Below are 19,178 nucleotides of genomic sequence, written 5' to 3'. Positions count from 1 at the left end.
GTTCGACCAATCCTGAGTCAGTCTCAGCTGTCAATCGTGACCCCTGTTTTTTATAGCATCACCTAACTAATTAAAACCAAGTTTACCTGAAACATGAGCCCTTGAACAAACATGTGAGAAGAAGGAGTCTCTATTCACAGTCTATGGTCCAGACCAGGATGTCCCTGTGGACACGTGAGCAGGAGGATCCGTCCTGTTTGTCCTCTGATCCGAATCCAAAACACTAATAGATCATTGAACTGCTTGAGATTTTATCTCCCTCTGGGGGACTGATGCTGGTGGCGATGACCCGGTACGGCGGGTCACGTCTCCATGGTAACAGTGCAGCAGTGTGTGCATGTGACATCAAGTGGTAACGATCAATAGGGCTCATGTGATGTCCTCGCATGTGTATTAATTGTCGCACCTGTTTGTGTTTGTTGTAACCGCCACCTCCAGATCTCCTACGACGCCTCCAAAGGCCACGGCCACTCCAGCGGCACAGTGTCAGCCATCTTGGTTTCGATGCTATTGGCATGTGTGTTGGCTGCGCTCGGCTACTACGTCTTCAAACACAAGACCGATGCCTTCCGCTTCCAGTACTTCAGGGTGAGAAGTTTCTCCCAGTATGTTCTCATGGTGGCCTGAAGGTTGAAATGGGAAAGTAAAGTCTTTTCTCAGGCATTTTTAATAAGTACACAGACTACGTAGTTAACACGACGTAGCCATGCATGTAGTTTGTGTTAACTCAACAACGCATGGATGGATTTCCACAAAACTCGTTTTATCGTTGTTGAACAGATTTTAATGTGTTTGATATTTAAATCCTTCTGGTTTGAACAGATTTGAGGTTAATCAGTGTTCAGTGTCGTCCTGTGAACAGCTGACTGTTTGTTTCCTCTGTGACAGAATGAGGATGAGGACGGTGCAGCCGGCGGCAGTAACAAACCAGCGCTGGTTTCGATCCCCAACCCTCTGTACAGCGGCTCCAGGGCCTTCACCGAGCCGTTTGGGGTGAGTTGGCCGATCTGAACATTTACCTGAATCACTGTTTTCATCAACAGCTTTTTTAAACCACTGAGCATCCACAACACATTTCTATGTTTTTCCTCCATATTGCTGGATTCCAACAGACTCTTGTTGGAACTTGAAAATAATCCTAGTGATGTTTTCACGAGTGTGTTTCATCTGTTGTACAAATTGTTGTTTTCTTTACCCTAGAATGACCCTTTATATTTAAATACTTTATATTTACTTCGGGAGTGGGTCCTCTCTATGGAGGCAGCCATGTTTTTTACAGTAGCCCAGACTGGACAAACTAAACCTTTTGAGTTTTAATGACAACTGAACACACACTCAAAATGGCCCCTATGAATTAATCTGTCTAATTATCCAATCGCAGTCAACTTTTCCATTTCTTCAAAGCGACTGCTGCGTCACCAGCAAGTGCTGAGTGTCTGGTTACTACGGTGACCAGGGCCCCCTGAGGGAGGAAGGAAACATAGACACAGGAAGAAAGAAAAGTTTAAAACCAAAACCTTGAATCCTGAAGTGACGTGTGAAGGACACTTTGATTCTCAGGTCCCAGTGTCTCAGTAGTTTACACAGTCCGTCTCTATCCGAGGACAGACTGATGTTTTCAGCTGTGTCTTCTCTCGGCTGCGTCCGAGCTGCAGGATCACACTGTATCACAGAGACGTAGTTCAGTTGTTCACTGAGGCAACAGGTTTATTTACAAATCTGTCAGGTATCTAATCCAGATTTTGTTACAATCAATGAAAAACAATGCTTATTAATGCACATTTCTTTTTTTAGTTTTTTATTGTTGTTTCAACACTTAATCGATGCGAGTCCAGTGCCAGACTTTAGTCAGTGTAGGTTTTAAATGTCAGAAGGGATTCCTCACGTGGTGGTTTTGAAGTTAAAAAACAGTTGAACAGTTGAATGGAAACCCAGCTGCTGTTTGTGAACAGTCTTTTCTGTTTCTTTATAACTTCAGCCAGTTCTCACGACTCTTTACTTAAGGAATAGTTACTTGTGAACAGCCCTGCACACTGAATAGTAATTATTAGTGTCCGTTTCCTGGTTTGATCATTTTCTCTCCTTCCTGCAGGAACCCAATCCGGGAGTGGAACCAGCAGAACCTCCAAAGATTCTGGACCTGGACTAGTGAAACCAGTTGAAACAGAACAACTGGAGCTGTGTACAAACCACAATAACCTACTGACTTCATCGTGGTTCAGCTTTGGACAGTTCATCTACAGCCAATTAAGAATGAAAGAGAAAAAGTATTTTTATATTTTAAATGATTGTGTTTCTGGGAGCGGTGAAGCAGCTCTGTGACTCTTTCAGCTCCTAGTTTTGCTTTTTCTTGGCACGTGTGTTGTTTGGTTCAGTCTCAGCAGAGACAAATGCGATGTAAAAATAAAACCTACAAAACAGTTTGTTTATCAACAGGATCACGTAAAAACTACTGAGCAGATTTCCATGAAACTTGTTGGAAGGATGTTTGTATCCCGACTAACATGGTGAGTTAGAGGCTTTAATTCATGGATCCTGATGGAAACAAATATCAGGCACATAGAATGGACTGATATGTATGAGTGTGCTTGTCCTGCTGCTGTGTGTCTACTGGATATTGGAATAGTGAAAGATATATAAAGAGTTTTTTGATCACTGGAATAAAACTATAAAACAAATTCCATCGATCTTATAACTTATTCTTTATTATCAACACAATCGAGTCATTTCAACATTCAGGCTCATTTTCCCTCTGATTTGTTCTCCACCGACTCCTGAGAATAATATCCGGCTCCTCGGTTTCTGATTCTCCACTTTGTTCACCAGCAAGTGTCTAAAGCTGCTTCCACACATTTTCCTGTTTATGACGCTATGAAACTCAGAACAGGTTTGAATTAGTATTTTTAAGGCATAAAAACAGGATGAAAAGTCACGATTGGCGACTGAGACTGACTCGTGATTGGTCGAGCGTGTGTATCGACTGGAGTAGTGAAGCTTAACCTACTTAACTCATGGGGGTGTTAGATTACGTAATTTTTAATCATGATGGGAGCCTTTATTTCATGGTCACCCTTCCAACTGTCAATATTTCAGTCTGGATGAATGAAAGTCAAGCTACGTATTTGGCTAATAATCACAAATCTAACCCTGCATCTGTTTTAATAAAAAATGAAATAATGATCCTTTCCTTAATTTCTTTGCTAACATATATTTTTTATCTAATATTTTAGTTTTCACGAAAACCACCAAACTCTGAGTCAGTGTCCAATGTGTCCGTGTGGCGTCTACGTCTGAAACATAGAAACGTTCAAACACAGGAAACGTGTTTTGTTGACCCAGCCAGTGTGAAAGCAGCCATGTTGTTTAGGATGGAACCTCCTTCCTCTCCTCTCTGCTCTGATCTCACTGGATGACACGTCTGTTGTTATTCTGCTGCATTGAACTCTGGCTGCCGCCGAAGAACCCAAATGCTCCGTCACTCTGTGCCTTCGCTTTAAATAGCCTGACTTCTCTGCTGCTGACATTCAAGACACCAAAGAAACAAGCCTGACCTCCTCCCTCTGCCGTCCATGTGAAGAAATCAATGCTAACTGGGAAACATGGAGCAGTGTGATTCTACATATGAGCCACATCTAGAGTATCTGTGATGAGGCAACCCTTTCCAAAATGGAGAACGAGCAGTTGTGGAGGTTCCGGCTGCTTCTCCACATACTGAGCTCCCTCCCTCCCCCCCCCCCCCCCCCCCGACACACAAAGAGCTGAGCTGCTGGCGGCAGAGCAGACTGGAAAAGGGTTTGCCTGAGAATCAACGCTGTAGGGGTGGAAGCGGTAGGGGGGGGGGGGGGGGGGGGGAGTAGAAGACCAGGGACCCTGACCTCCACTGCTGCCGGCTGCTCTCCATCATCACAGACCTCATTAAAAACAGTGACGCTGGCTCACGTCTGACCTCGTGACTTACGAAACTGATCCGATCTGAGACAAAGAGGTGGAGAAGGAACCGAGCCGCTCATCTCAGGGAGTCGCTCTCACTCTCGTGTCTCATGAGCCCGAAGCCTGCAGCCATGTTGGTGATTAACACATCATTTACATACTCCGCTCTGACTGGGTAGTGATGTTCTCACCTCTCAATGCTGCCACTGGACGATGTGGTTTACGTCTTGAGTTCTTTTAATGAGTCGTTCACGGAGGGATGTAAGGATGGAGGGATGGATGTAAGGATGGATGTAAGGATGGAGGGATGGATGTAAGGATGGATGTAAGGATGGAGGGATGGATGGATGGATTTATGGATGGACGTTTGTCTTATTCAAGCATTAGCGGCCTGCTCAAGTTCTATTGTAGAAAATAATGAAACCATTGACTTTCCCTCCATATTTTGAAGTTGTTTTACGCAATTGAGAGAAAAAGACCAAAGCTCTTGTTTTAGTTCAAGTTGAATTCGGAACACGTGAATGTTGAAGGTTGTTGACCTTGCACATGTGAGGGTGAAGCAGAATTAAGATGGTTATGCTCTGGTTATATGGTTATTTGGCGCTTTGTCATGATGACAACTCAAAGCGCTTTACGGTGCAAGTTATTGCCATTCATCCATTCACACACACATTCATACAGTGCATTCATGGGCAGCACTTTTTCTTTGAGGGGCAATTCGGGTTCAGTATCTTGACCAAGGACATAAGCAGATGGGGAAGACTGGGATCCAGATCAAATACTGCGGACATCCTCCAGAGTTCATGTCTGAAAACGACTTTAGGGAATTTATTGGTTCGAAGCCCTACGGCTAGTAATGGTCCACGTACTGATTGCCATCTGTTGAGGATGAAGGCCGCCATGAACCCCAGTGAGTTTGACTCATCTCTTCCCTTCCATTGTGAGATGAATCTGATGGATTAAAACAATAAACAAGCAGTTTTGTTTTGTTTCAACAAGGGATTTGATGTCAACCAATTTATTATTTAGCCCATTCAGGACTTGCCAGAAGTTCATTATGTTACCAGCAAAACCTTAGTTTAATGTATTTAATGACTATTGTGAAGAAGTTGAGTCCGAATGAACGTTTGTACCGAATGTGAAAGGATTCCCTCGAGGTCTTTCTGGGACCTTGAACTTTGACCATCGAAATAGAATCAGTTTATCCTTGTGTCCAACTGAATGAGGCGTATGGGACGGACGACCCAATAACATAAGGCCTTGGTCATAATAAAAAATGGAACATTCTAAGCATGAAGCTGTAATAGTCTGCATTAGTTGAAGCTGTATGTAGCTAAAGATCTGAAACCTAAGAAGTTCTTGAACGTGAAAGCTGACGACTCTTAGCATTGAAGTTTAGCTGCAAACAGACAATAGCTGTTTGGAGGCTTTAACAACATAACTGCTAAACTAAGGTCAAAGTCTGACAGAGAAAGTTTATTTATTCCCCAGATGCTCAACAACGGCCCAATGACACAACTTTCTGCTTGTTGAATCAGACGTCCTCGAAAATAAACAATCTGATCACGTGATATCGTTCTCGGCCTTAGATCCGATTCAGCACCGGGCCTGCTGAGGTCAACATGTTCTGGAAAATGTATCTGAGGACAATATTGTGCAAATTATTTTTTTATATTTTTATTTATTTAACAAAAGGTTTTCAAAGATCATGTAGGAAATACAATATCATACAAGTGTTGCACAAACAGGACTAACGGAAAGAAGACCTACAAAAGGGAATTGGTGGAGGACGTGAACATGGCTGCGTGAAGACAGAAGGATACAAGGAGACCAAGAGCCTCCTCCAGAACCTAGAATTCACCGGAACAGAGACATACAAAAAGCTTTTCAAGCTGAGCACCAAACACTGATCTGGTGTCAGGTTCAACGGAGGAACTGTTTTCTTATTCAAGAACACAGTTTTCAAAACTGAAAGCAGGTTTCCTCACCGAATCGAATTCATTCTTTGTGACCGGAATTTAAATCAATTTTATTTTTGTATGGTGTCGACTTCATGATTTTTGAAACACGAACTTTCAAGATTCACTGACCTAATGTTGATTTGGCTGTTGAGTTACTCAATGTTACATCAAGGTCAACTTACTTGATGACTTTTTCCAGAGCCTTTATCTGCTTGAGATCTGGAAAGGCTCCAGAAAATGTGGACCAAGAGTTTAGATCTTTTTTTCATCAAAATGTGTTTACGATGCCAAAATCTTCTGGAATGTGGTTTTACCCAAACATCTCAAACTCATTTTTTCAGGGCAACACAGAGTTTCTCACAGATGATAACATGAACATGGTTTCAGGTGGTTCCTCACAGTAGAAACCCTTTGGAAAGCACACGAGGCGGTTTGGCATTCTCATCCCAACCTGCAGGGGGCAGCCGAACTATCAGTCCCTCAAAGAATAATTCACAGGAAGTCATTGCTCTTTAATCTGAACCAGTAGAGGAGAAACAGGAGGACATTCTAGTGCCAGTCACTTCATTCGGCACCAACATGGCAAAGTTAGCACCAGTACCAAAAACCAGTGTAGTTTCACGGAAAGTGAAACTAAATTTGAGGGAATATTTTCAACAAGCTGCAGCAAATAAAAATACTAAAAAGACTTTCAGAATCTGGCACAAGTGACAGTGAAATCACAAAGTGCTTTTTTAATCTTAAGAAGAGTCACAACAGTCGGATCTTCAGCAGAAGAATTCAAGAAACCATAACCTAGACTTTGTTGGGCAATTCTCGGCAGCAACTCTGATGGAAGATAAAACATCCATGTGCTGCAGTTTCAAATTTAAATGGAGAGGAAATAAAAAGGCCTGAAGCTCAAGTTAACCAAATTTTACCACCGATATATCAGCCAAACAAATGTCCGACTGACCTTAGTTGCCTGTGAAGTGCAAAAAACGTATCAGGAACAAGCAGCGTGTGTTTCATGTTCTTCCACTTTATACTTTTGACCGAAAAGCAACAATGTGGAGAAGAAACTCTGATAACACAATCAAGATATTCTGAGATCAAATAAATATTGAGAAAACAAACGCCTTTGAGATTAAAGCAAGAATTTGGGTTTTAATAAGAACTGGTTCCTGGCATCAAATATTCCCAACAGTCAAAAATACTCTGCAATCTGTACTTTTGGTAAGATAAACTAAAGGAGCACTTTGTGGTTCATCCAGGTATCAATCTGTGTGCCATGGGTTTGATTCCCTGCTCTGCTCGCTCCAAGAGCCTTCTTGATTTCCAGTGGAAACAACAAAAATACAAAAAAGGAAGACAATCTAACCCCCCCCCCCCCCCCCCCCCCCGCCTTTAAGTTAAGTTTAGTTGTTATCCCAGAACCAACCAACCATCACATCTGCTTGTCTGAAGAATTTGCATACCCGCCTTGTTCATCCACCAGCTATCTGGGTGTGAAGTGGGATCGTCCTATTCTGCCATTAATTCTTTCTTTGCTATGTAAAATAGGGCCCGACAGAGCGAGAGCACTGTTGATAAGCACTGCAATTAAAAACACTTTGGAACAAATGGTGCTGGACTTCAACTCACTTGTAAATGCATTAACGCTCTTTGAACACACCCAGTGCCTCGTTGAAAGGGCAGAAAATTCCCCTTTGCCCTAAAAGCTGTGTCCATAAAGTCATCCCAAACATTGGCTAGTTGCCAGTTGACTTGGGCAGAATGATGGTTAGCTTTAGCATTGTGTATGTCGTACACTTTAATTGTCAACACAACATATTCTGTGGACAGAGACAATGTACCAGCATTCGTCCACTTGACATTTCCCAGAAAAAGCATCATCCGAATTCAAACGCCTTTCTATCCCGGGTGCACCTGTCAGGAAACAGAACTTCCACAATAAGACTAACTTCTTGACCTCCAACACTCAGCAGAGATCACAACGACCCATGTATGATGTCTGCTATGAACACTGGGGCTCAGCCAGGTAGAGGCTAATGGATGTAAAACACTAACATCTGCTAGGACACAATGTGTATGGGTTTGGGGGGAACTGTCACTTATTCTGGTATCTAAAGTCTCTCAAGACGTGATTGAGAGGTTGGATCTGAATCACTGGCGAAAGATTGACCTGTAGGATCTTCTGCGCTTTTCGGCGAGCCTCGGCTACCGACCGAGAGTCGTCCACCTTTATCACTTTCTGTCTAAAACTGTTCTTGTCCTTCGAGCCATTTCTCTGCCGGGCCGGGATGTTCAATTCCTTGGTGCCCTGACTGTCCCTGTGGAAGCCATTGCTGGTCAGCTCTGTGTGAGTCTGTGGAAACGCCACACCATTAGCGTAGAAGACTGGTGCCGAATCTCCAATGAGGGCACCATCAAGTCGGATAGGGCAGGACAGGCTCTTCTGACTAAACAAGGCCACGGCTTTGGTGGACGCCCCGCCACCATTCTGAGAAGGCTGCAAAGGTATTCCTGAAAGCATTGGAGGGTGCTGTTGCTGTGAAAAGGCAACAGAGGGTGCCTCAGAGGACGAGTTCCAGGTAGTGTGGATCTGGAGTCTGGCCGTGTGGAATCCCGACAGGCCTTCAATGTTGGTCAGTCTGAGACATGGCTGCACCTGCAGTGTCCGCGACGTCTCTGCAGTCTGAATGGGGGTCCTACTGCAGACAATGGTGGGATGGTCCACTAGCAGCTCTGGAGGGCGGACCCCTTGAATTATGGGGATGCTCTTCTCAGAAGTGTTCCAGGATGGGTGTACCTCTCTCTTCTTGGTCATGGGCCTCCTTCCCCTTCTCTTGGCTGTCGGTCTAACGTTCTTGTTGGGTGGCTTTAGCATGTCTACAGTCAAGACTTGGTTTGTGCAGGAGCGATATCTGTAGACGTCCTTGCTGCTCAGCACAAGGGGCTTGTGGCCCTCCTCGCTCAGCTCCTGAAGGAAGGTGACTAACTCCTCCGTGCACGAGAAGTCATGGGACATTGGACTGAGGATCTTAAGAGCATCCAGAAGGACGTTGTGCCCTGCTGACGAGATCCGGGACCAGGAATGAACAGCCTTACGCTCTTCATTCGCATATGCCAATGGCCGGCCAACCACGGGACCTTTCCCCGCGTCAGCCATGTTTGTAGTCCTGTTAAGAGAAAACAGCATTTGGTTACTAAGGAACTGCTCTTAAGTCTAGAGTATTTGCTATGCAACCTTATATTTGTTAGATGCCCGTTTTTGAATGAGATGAAAGGAAAACTGGTATTTCAAAAGTAAGTAAAGTTTGTCTGCTTTTCCAGATCGAAAACAATCAAAACAAAAAGCCAAATCAAATGGAGACAGTTTAAAAATGATAAAAAATAACTTATGCTAAACCTGCAATAGGCAGTCCTTTTCAAATTTAAAGGAAAAGCATGAATAATCTTGCTGCTCCAGTGCAGTGCACAGCAGTAATTCATCACCCAGCTAATTTGACTTTGTCATCAGAAGTAATAATAATGCTGGGGGATTTCTTACTTACTTACTTAATTACTTAACGGATTTCAACGAAACTTGCAAGAATGGAACATGGTGCAAGAAAGAACTTGTTTAATTTTGGGGTGGATGTGGAATGAGGAGAGGATTGTGTTTTTCTGGAGAAAGTGGATTTTTTAAAACCTTTTCACCAATTTCTCTAGAATACTGCCTGGATCTATATAAAAGCAAGTTGGTGGGAATCCAGATCTAGAAGATTTAAATGTGGTTTCATAGGAAAACCATTGCTGGCATTGATATGCGCTCTACGGAGTTCCACTTAAATGTATCCCAGTGCAAACATGTTCTACACATTTTGTCTTTTCTGAACATTTCTCTATCATCACAATCATTCAGCTGCTTCTGTCTGACCAATGACTTTCTTGCTCCTCATTAAATGTGATGAATGAACCTGTACTGCTGAACACACAGGGTGGAGATTTTCATTGGGTGGATTAATGCTCAGAGAACAAGCTAGTTTGCTTTCAGCAGACAGGTAATCAGACACCTCACATGATCAGACCAGCTGACAGCAACCCAGCGAATAAAAAGAAACACTAAAGCTCCAAACCTACTGAGGGAATGACCGCAGCTGGCTCATTACTCTGAGCTGACAGCAGAAGCCACTATGGCCCTCGCTCAGTTCCCCCTTTGTGATTAAAGGTATAAAAGGCGTGGGCCTTTATACCTTTAATCACAATGAGCATCGTTAGCTGCAGAGGCTTCCAGGACCTTTGGGACTGGAGAAACCAAACCCTGGGATCCTCCTCCACCAGAAGAAAGCTTGACAAGGTTGTTCAAGGTCTCATGCAAAGGGAAACTGCCAAATATAAAATTGTATTTAAAGGGGACATAGCATGCAAATTCCACTTTGTTAGTGCTTCTACAGGTTAATGTGGGTATCTGGCATGTCTACCAACCCAAAAACTCTGGAAAAAAAACACTCGCGCGTTTTGTTCTGGTTCCTCTAAGTCAGAAACGTCATGCTTGAGTGACTCGAATGAGCTTCCTGTGTATTGTGTCGTAACAAGGCACTGGAAGTCTTGGCCCACCCCCCACCTCATCCCCCCCGCCCCCCCACACTCGTTACGCCGGGTTTACACTGGACGCAGCGAGGCTGCGAGGCAGCGCAGTGCCGTTCCCAAGCGCGCAGCCGCCTGGCTGTTCACACGGGACTCGCATTTCTCCGCTGGTCAGCCCGCGATTCACTCACATGTGGCATTTGTCTGGATCGTTGGGACTGGGAGGCTGCAGCAGCTGCTCGGGAGCGACCGCTCGCTCTCCCGTGCGTGAGCTGGAATTTGTGTCAACGCCACACAGCCAGCAGTGTATTTCTTCGCGCTGGTCAGCCCCATAGACTGTATATATAAGGTCAGCCCGCGATTCGGCTTTCTCCGCTTGTTGTTGTACCCGTTGAATGTCGGGGTTCGGGGGTAAATGATGGTCTTCATAGCCCCCCCCCCACCCCTCTCTTTCTCTCTCTGTCTGTCTGCTTGTGTGCTTGTAGTGGATGGGCAGAGGGGGACATTTAATTATGTGATAGGGAAAATTAAAACTCCAGGACAACAGAAGGGGAATACAAAGTATGGGATGCATATTTGATCATTTATATCATATAAAATATGTAATTTCTATCGTTTAAAATCATGGGGGGAGAGGGGGGAGGGGGGAGCTGGCTCATTAGCATTTAAAGGAACAGGCACTCAAAACAGGTCACTCTGTGGAGGGCTGTTTTAGACAGGGTAAAAAGGGTGCTGTTTGAAATGATCCTTGTGGTATTTTGACCAAAGTATGTTACAGACATTTCATTAAGACCCCAAGGAACCACATCAACTTGTGGTAAAATGGGCATACAATGTCCCCTTTAAAGCATGCAGGTAAAAATTATTATAAAGACACAAAACTATGAAGAATAAGTGTCCTTATTTCCATTTTGGAAATCACCGTATCAGGTTACGAACTGCAGCCAAGCTACATGAAGAATTTGTAATTTTTCTCACTTCAGTGACACCAGTGCTACAAACAAGAACTGCCACCAGTTACAGCACCATCACTCTGAACTCCTTTAAGCATCCGTCCTTGAGTCACAGCACAAGGTTAGGAATGTTAGATTGTTTAACATGCGTTTCAATGCTAATATGTTAGGTTCAAACTAATGGTTATTATCATTACCAAGGTGCCGGCAGCACCACCAGTAAAAAACAGGATGTTTGTAAAATCAAATTAAAGAAAGAACTCCTCTTCATCAATATTGTAATTTGCAAAATTAAATATAGTAATTGGACCAGATAATCATCACATGATCCTGTCTTTCTTTTCCCGAGATGAAATAAAAAAAAAATCCTTAACGTTTTTGCTATCACGTCACGTCACGATGTGAAAAGGCAGACGTGTTGAAGGCCGCCTCTGAATCATTCACAATTTTGTGCCATTTATTTGCATGGCCATTGAAGTGCAAAGGCCCTAAGGTGCTGATTACTTTATACATTTTAATCAGAATTTTCTTTTTTGACACAAGGAATACCAACAGCTGTGCCATGTCTCCTCCGACTGGGATATCTCCATTCTTTCTTCTATTGTGGTGAGAAAACATCTTAAGGATTACACAAAGATGTTGATCTAATGTGCTAAACAGATCAAACAGAATAAGATGGATATTTTAATGTTAGTCAAAGTTAGTCACAGAGAAAGGCAGGAAGAAGGGAAATGACACAAAAAGGAGGAAAGAAAGACGACGAGAAAGGAGACAGACAAGATGGAAGAGAAAAACAAAGGACAGGTTCCATGTTGCGACTGCAAACAAGGCAACTTCCCATGATTCACCATGACTGTGCAACGCTTACAGGAACTCTCTACATTACTGAAGGGGGATGAGTGGAGGGTGAGGGCCGGGGGGGTTGTGGGGTTTAGAGTGTGAGTTGTTGTGTGTGTTGGGGTTCTGATTGACAACTTTGGATAGACTGCATTATTGATGCTGCGTCATTGATGTGTAACACTGCGTGGGAGAAAAGTCTTCATCGGGGTCAGATAAGTGCAGACCCTCCACCATTTGATTCAGAGTCACAAATTAACAGTGTTTTTAGTTCAAGGTAGAACAGTTTTTTACTGCAAGTTTAAAATGTACAATAAAACCGAGCTGGCACCGAAGCGAAAGACTGAACTGTGCGTTGCTTTAACACCTGATACTAGTGTCTAAAGCTTGGTGGTGGCACAATCGTCATAAAGACAAACCAATCAAAGTTTCCTGCTCTGGACTATTGTGATAACCATAGACTGTATAAAGATGGACGACATGATTGTTTCCCAAAGGTGAAGCCAAAGTTTCTCAAAAAAGTCAAATTACACGTCAAATAAATCTTTCTCAAAGACGGTTTCTGTCATTTCAGGTAGTTCTTATATCACACTGTCCAAGTACTCATTTCAACAGCTGAGACTCACGGTTGGTCGAGTGCATGTATTGGCAGGAAGTCGCCACCATGGCTCCCTCACCCAAGAGCATTTACTATGTAAAGTGCCTTGAGATAATGCCTGTTGTGATTTGACTCAGATAGAGCTGATGGCAGAAACTACAAACAATTTTCTGTCATTGTTGTTATGAACCAAAGCAGCAGAAACATTACAGATGAGAGATTAAAGAGGAGCGTCACAATTTATAAGCTACATGCATGAGTTTCCAATTATCCAAGAACTTCAAACAATGACATAATTTTCAACCTGACTAAGCTGACAAATGCCTGTGATTGGTCTGTTACCTTATAAACGATGAGCTGAGACACTAAGAATTACATGTGGCCAGATCCAGTCTAAGTTACTGTTGGAATTCAATTATTATTAAAATCAAAATCTCTAAATGTATGTATGTTAGATATCATTGTCTAACGTCATAGTTTCACCGTTAGTACAAACTGCTGCTCGGATATGAAATCTCTGGAGCTCCCACTTAAATTAACGACCTTGAAATATTGCTGTGATGTACTTGAAGGTAAAGCTCATGGAGGCATAAAAATTAGATTGTTCAACATTCTAGCAATCAGTTAAAATGCTAAATTGGTAATTCTGGTGCAACTGGCTGATTTCCAAGCAGTTAACGTTGGAAGATTACATATCAACTTCACAGCTCTGCCTCAGACTCTCTCTTTTGCCTTTATTGTGATAGGACACTTTGGACATGATGCTCCTGATGAGTCCGCGGATTGGTGTCCTGGGGGATCTCCAGCCAGTCCCGATCAGGGCATCAGTGAGCTCCAGGACAGTCTGTGGCGGTGCTTGTCGGCATTGGATGCACCGGTATATAATGCCCCATAGGTGCTCAGTTGGATTCAGGCCTGGGGAATGTGAGGGCCAGACAATGGCCTCAATGCCTTTGTCATCCAGGAACTGCCTACACACTGTGGCCACATGAGGCAGGGCATTGTCCTGCACCAGAAGGAACCCAGGGCCCACTACACCAGCGTAAGGTCTGGCAATCTCTGAGGATTTCATCCCGGTACCTAACAGCCGTCAGGGTACCGTTGGCTACGAGATGGAGGTCTGTGCGACCCTCCAAGGATATGCCTCACCAGACCATCACTGACCCACCGCCAGACCGGTCATGCTGGATGATGTTACAGGCAGCATAACGTTCACCACAGCATCTCCAGACTCTTTCACCCCTGTCAAATGTTCTCAGTGTGAACCTGCTCTCATCTTTTGAAGAGAACGGGGCTCCAGTGGCCGATCTGCCAATTCCACTGTTCTCTAGCGAATGCCAATCAAGCTGCACGGTGCTGGGCTGTGAGCACAGGCCTACTAGAGGAACTCCAGCCCTAGCTGTCAGACACATGCACACCAGTAGCCTGCTAGAGGTCATATTGTAGGGCTCTGGCAGTGCTCCTCCTGTTCCTCCTCACATAAAGGAGCAGATACCGGCCCTGCTGCTTGGTTGATGCCCTTCCAGCTCTCCTTGTGTAACGGCCGGTCTCCTGGTATCTCCCCCATGCTCATGAGACTAAAAATGTTATGGATGGTTTGATGGACCACTTGGCTACTGATGTGGTGGGCTATCTACCAGCCTCGCCGATGGCTTATCTGTGACAGATAGATCACTAAGTTTGTAAGAGAGAGTGCAAGAGAAGGTGAGAGCTGTACTAACCTCAACATCAAAACACAAACCACAACATTAGCAATATTTTGACAGTATTAGAAGTGTAAAAAGGCATGTCCATTCTAATCTGTACTCTTCAGTGCTGCACTGTGACCTTGACATTTGACCTCCAGGCACCAAAATCTAATCAGTTCATCTTTGATTCCGAATGAACGTTAGTACCAAGTTTGAAGACATTCCCTGAAGCTGAAATCAAGTTTAAGAAAAACATCAGCATACATCATGAGGCCACCGTGACTTTTGGCTACCAAAATTAAATCTAAGTTCAAGTAAATGTTTGTGCCAGGTTTGTCAAGGATTCCCTCAAGGCGTTCCAGAGATGTCGCAAAGCAGAAAATGTGCTTTTTGAGCTCACGGTTACCTTGACCTAAAAAATTCTATTCAGGGCATCCTTGAGTCCAAGTGAATCTTTGTGCCAGATATAATGAAATTCACTTAAAACATTCCTGATATACTGCGTTCACATCAACGTAAATTCATAGGACCATGACCTCTGACCACCAAAATCAATTGTATTCATCCTTGAGTCCAAGTGAGTATTTGTATCATATTTGAAGAAATTTCCTCAAGGCATTCTATAGATATCACTTTCACAAGAATGGGACAGAAAGATGGACAACCGAAAAATCATAATGTCTTCGGCCACTGGCTGTCGGCCGAGCAGAGGCATAAAAATATGGAGTATTTTCAATGATGAATTGCTGCTCGGGTCCTAATAATAATCCAAGCAATCCCAATAGGGCCCTTGCAGCTGTTGCTGCTCGGGCCCATAAATATAGCAGAAGAACAAACAAAATGCAAGACCACTTTCAAAGCAAACATCCACAATCAGTTGATGATAGATGACAACAAAATGTGCCCTCCATGTTACCGTGAAGAATATGTGAACAATGCAGAGAAGGAGATAACCCACAAAATATTTTCAAAGAATGAGAAAGACATTTTGCCCTGAACTATAGACAAATTAACAAATGCCGACAACAAGACCGACCATTACCCATTGAACTGAAGCAAAGAACAAAAACGTAAAGCTAGTAGCTAAAGCAGAAGTTCTTGGCTCTTACAACCATCTGCTGGGTTATGGAACAATTCGGTCGTCCTACTAACCGGGGATTCTTCTTGCTGACTGGAATCTCTGATCAGGTTTTCAGCTTTAGGTTGGTACAACTCTGTATTGGCAAACTGGCAGTGGATGTTCTAGACACTAGCCTGGACAAATTCAAACAGGGGAGATAGTGTTCAGTGTTTCCTGTTAATCATGCGGACTGTGGCGGCCCGCCATTTTCTAACCCGCCACAGTATCATAATAAACCAAAAAATGTTTACACTTATAACAGAAAGATCTAAATTTGTGTGTGCAGCGCTATTTAAGATAACATGTGACAGAGTGTGTCTGTGTGCAAGTTACTGCATTATCGCACTACCCTGAGCTACTGCGTGCACTATGGACCGTAACATTTTTACCCTCCATGCAGATAGTCAGACCTCATGGTCTCAGCTGCAGTTGTGACCTTGAATGCATTTCTCTCTCTCATGAATAACTATACAGTTTTGTCCCTGAGTTAATAGTGAATTACAGAGCACACGGACAAAGCCATGTTTTTGTTTACCTGTCTGTTTATGGACAAAATTCATCAACAACACATGGAGGGAGAGAATATTACTTTGTAGGGTATCTCTGAATGATTAACTTTTGGAGCTGACAGGTCAAAGGTCAAGGTCAACAAAGATATCTTTTGTGATGTTGTGCTGCCAGGCCAGGAAAAATCAGCTTTGCGCATTTGCAGCTAACAGTTGTCTTTGAGGGCTTTAATGTCGTATCCACAGGATTTTTTGTGACGTTCGTCTCCACCATTTTTAAACATGTACTCCGAAGAGGAGACGGCATCATCAAGAGAGCAACACAAGACACGGTGCTAGCTGGCCGGCTCTCACTGTTGTGAAAAACCTTGTTAAATGTTTACTCTGTGCGTGGAATGCTCTTATTAAATATACCCTGTGTTAAAGATACAGTACACCCTGTACTATAAATGCATCTAGTGTAGTAACATATATACTAAGTTCTAAAAAAAATACTGTCTGAAGTCTCCTAAACATAATGGAGTCAACAAATCAGTCTGACAAGATTCCCCAGCCGCCTGGAAGTACCCAGGACCCCGCAGAACTATTGGTGTCTAAGGCAAGTCTGGACATGTCTAGGTGTGACACCAATAAAATTGGCTCATAAGGGCCAGTAGGGGGAGACAGACACCATTATTTTGGGGATAAAACAACAAGTTTAAACTAAAATGGAGGTGGAGAAACCCACCTGATAGGAGGCCAGCTTGGGCTATGTAAGCAGGAGTACCGAGGTTTAGGTTCCGGAGCCAGCTCGGGTTTATCTCTTGTGAAAGAACTTTGATCATCTCCAGTGAATTCTTCTGAACAATATTGGGACTCCAGTAATTGTGACGTTTACATGTTGGAATAGAAGTCTGGACTTAGAATTTGACCCGGTGCTGGACTTGTATTATCCAGCATCACCACCTCCGGAGACACTGCCACAGGGTGTGCCGTGCATTAAGACAAAGAGCCAAATACTCCATGATGAAATGTATTGCCAAATATTTGTTCGATTAGTTGTTATAGCCCTACTTAAAACACATTTCCCTAGATACCTCCGCAAACAATGGGGCTAGAGAAACAATAAAATATCAATATGACGTTGTTATGGAATTGCATTACTAGAGTCTATGAAAGTTAGCATTGCCTTTTTGGGTTGTATACCGCTTATGTCCAGGGTATGATTTGGCATACTAATGCTTTTTTTATCTCTTATTATACGTCAGAAAACAAGTTAGTATTTTTATATAAAAATGTTCAGCTGTTGATGACTCGTCCAGCGCACACTGGCATTTAGTAAATGTTCATCCAATCATGGTGCGGCCAGGTCTTGATAGCGCCCATACAGCCTTCAACAGCGGCCGCACAAGATTACCAGATGCGATGCCTTCAAAACAGAACTTGTGCGTTATGATTTGAGTTTGATTGGTGTACACAGGGTTAAGTCGTTGCCAGGCAACATTGTTGTCGGTGAAGCCACAGAGGCTAACCATAAAGTAAGCTAGCTAGCGTGTAACGTAATGATGGAAATGCAAAGGTATAATAAAAGCGGATAAAACCCGAGACATAGGAAGTTTCCTCAGACGCATAACACAATTCAGAATAAAAACTATAAGACTTAATATATCGACTAAAAAATAACATTCCACGAATTACACAATTTCTTAAAAACGTCATAACTAGGGAACTCGCAGCTTTACGGAGAACTCACGAGTTACGAAGTTGTGGAAGCCACACAATGAAGACATTCGTGAGGATTCTTCTCGCAGCTAATCTGACAAAACAAGCTAACTGTTTACTCGACTAAAGAGAACAAAGAAAACACACTTAAGGTCAACTTGTTTAAAAGAAAAATCTGACATGCTGGGAAAACGTCCTAGCAAATGAGGGTTAAGCTACAAGATGTGCGCAATCCTGAATGGTTCGCTGGCTCTTGAGCGCCCCCACATGGACGCGCCAATAACGCTCAAATTGCTTCCAGGTGCTGTTCAACTGTAGCCAGCTAAATATTCACGTAGCCTCCACGCAGAGGCTCATTTACAACTTTCATTGGCTTGGTGAAAGACGTCGCCATTTTTCTCACGGACTTGAGAAGTGGCGGCGACAAACACTCTCAACCTTTGCCGTGAGTTGAAGCTGCCTGCGCCGCCGCGGCCGCTCGACTCCCCCCCCCACCACCACCCCCACTCTCCTCCGCTTCCCCTCTGGCTGGATCGGAAACCCCGCGGCGAGCGACACGAGGGAACGCGGTGAACGTGGCGGCAGAATTTACCTTTTAACGGGGCTGCGTCGGCATCCTCCTCCCGCCGCTGCGCCGACGGTCCACAGTAAAATGGCTGCAACAACAGCCGAGTGGAAGACGGAGCGGGGAGGAGAGGCGGAGGCTGCCGGGGAGAGAGAGGACAGGGGGCGGGCTCTGTCAGCTCCGAGGGGGGGGGGGGGGGATAACCACAAACTAAATAATTTCTGAAAGAGAAACAAAACGAGATTTTTTTTTTTTTATATTTAAACCAGACGTTGGTGTATATAACGGCTGAGTAAATAAACGTACATGTGTTTGAATCTATAACAACACGATAGATAAACCAACTTAGACTCTACCCAAGACACTGACGTCACGGCGGGGGCGGGGCTTTTGCCGATTTTTGTGTTTGTGGCTAAATAGCTTTAGCAATTAACTACTTATATATATATATATATATATATATATATATATTATCCTAGATATCTCTTCAAATAATCGGGCTTGAGAGTCAATCTAATTTCATTTGAAATGTCCTTATATACAGCACATGTCCAGGGTGTCGATACTTCTTTATATATACATATATATGCCAATTTTTGTGTTTGTCGCTAAAGCGCTTTAGCAATTAACTCATTTTATATATTGTCGCAAAAGAGGTCATGGGTGATTTAGAGTTAAAAGCCTCTGGTGAAATGTAAAAGTAAATTCTTAAAAGTAATGATTAATGAGGTTAAATGGTTGAGGTCAAATGAGTTCAATGTATTGTTG

General features: G+C 43.5%; 2 protein-coding genes across 3 annotated transcripts in view; one reads left to right on the top strand and one right to left on the bottom strand.

Moving 5' to 3' along the window:
* stab1 (stabilin 1) overlaps window positions 1–2,404 on the top strand; it is a 51,248-nt gene extending 48,844 nt beyond the window's left edge. For both annotated transcript variants that reach the window (XM_034584307.1, XM_034584306.1), the window contains exons 68-70: window positions 439–588; window positions 889–993; window positions 2,093–2,404. In XM_034584307.1, the coding sequence (XP_034440198.1) occupies window positions 439–588; window positions 889–993; window positions 2,093–2,149 (312 nt within the window). In that variant the 3' untranslated portion in view covers window positions 2,150–2,404. The remainder of the gene's footprint in view (window positions 1–438; window positions 589–888; window positions 994–2,092) is intronic.
* A 3,187-nt stretch (window positions 2,405–5,591) lies between these two features.
* si:dkeyp-87e7.4 (uncharacterized protein LOC557283 homolog) lies at window positions 5,592–18,595 on the bottom strand. The gene is made up of 2 exons (XM_034584466.1): window positions 18,438–18,595; window positions 5,592–9,052 (listed from the first exon to the last, which is right to left on the bottom strand). The coding sequence occupies exon 2, from the start codon at window positions 9,040–9,042 to the stop codon at window positions 7,981–7,983; it is 1,062 nt and encodes a 353-aa protein (XP_034440357.1). The 5' UTR covers window positions 9,043–9,052; window positions 18,438–18,595; the 3' UTR covers window positions 5,592–7,980.
* Between the last annotated feature and the right edge of the window lie 583 nt (window positions 18,596–19,178).

Source organism: Hippoglossus hippoglossus, chromosome 5, assembly GCF_009819705.1.
Source record: "Hippoglossus hippoglossus isolate fHipHip1 chromosome 5, fHipHip1.pri, whole genome shotgun sequence".
Classification (NCBI taxonomy): domain Eukaryota; kingdom Metazoa; phylum Chordata; class Actinopteri; order Pleuronectiformes; family Pleuronectidae; genus Hippoglossus; species Hippoglossus hippoglossus.
This window is presented reverse-complemented; position numbering and strand designations above follow the sequence as displayed.

Excerpts from the sequence above, each read along its gene's own strand:
- si:dkeyp-87e7.4 (XM_034584466.1), bottom strand. The coding sequence starts at position 9,042 with ATGGCTGACGCGGGGAAAGGTCCCGTGGTTGGCCGGCCATTGGCATAT.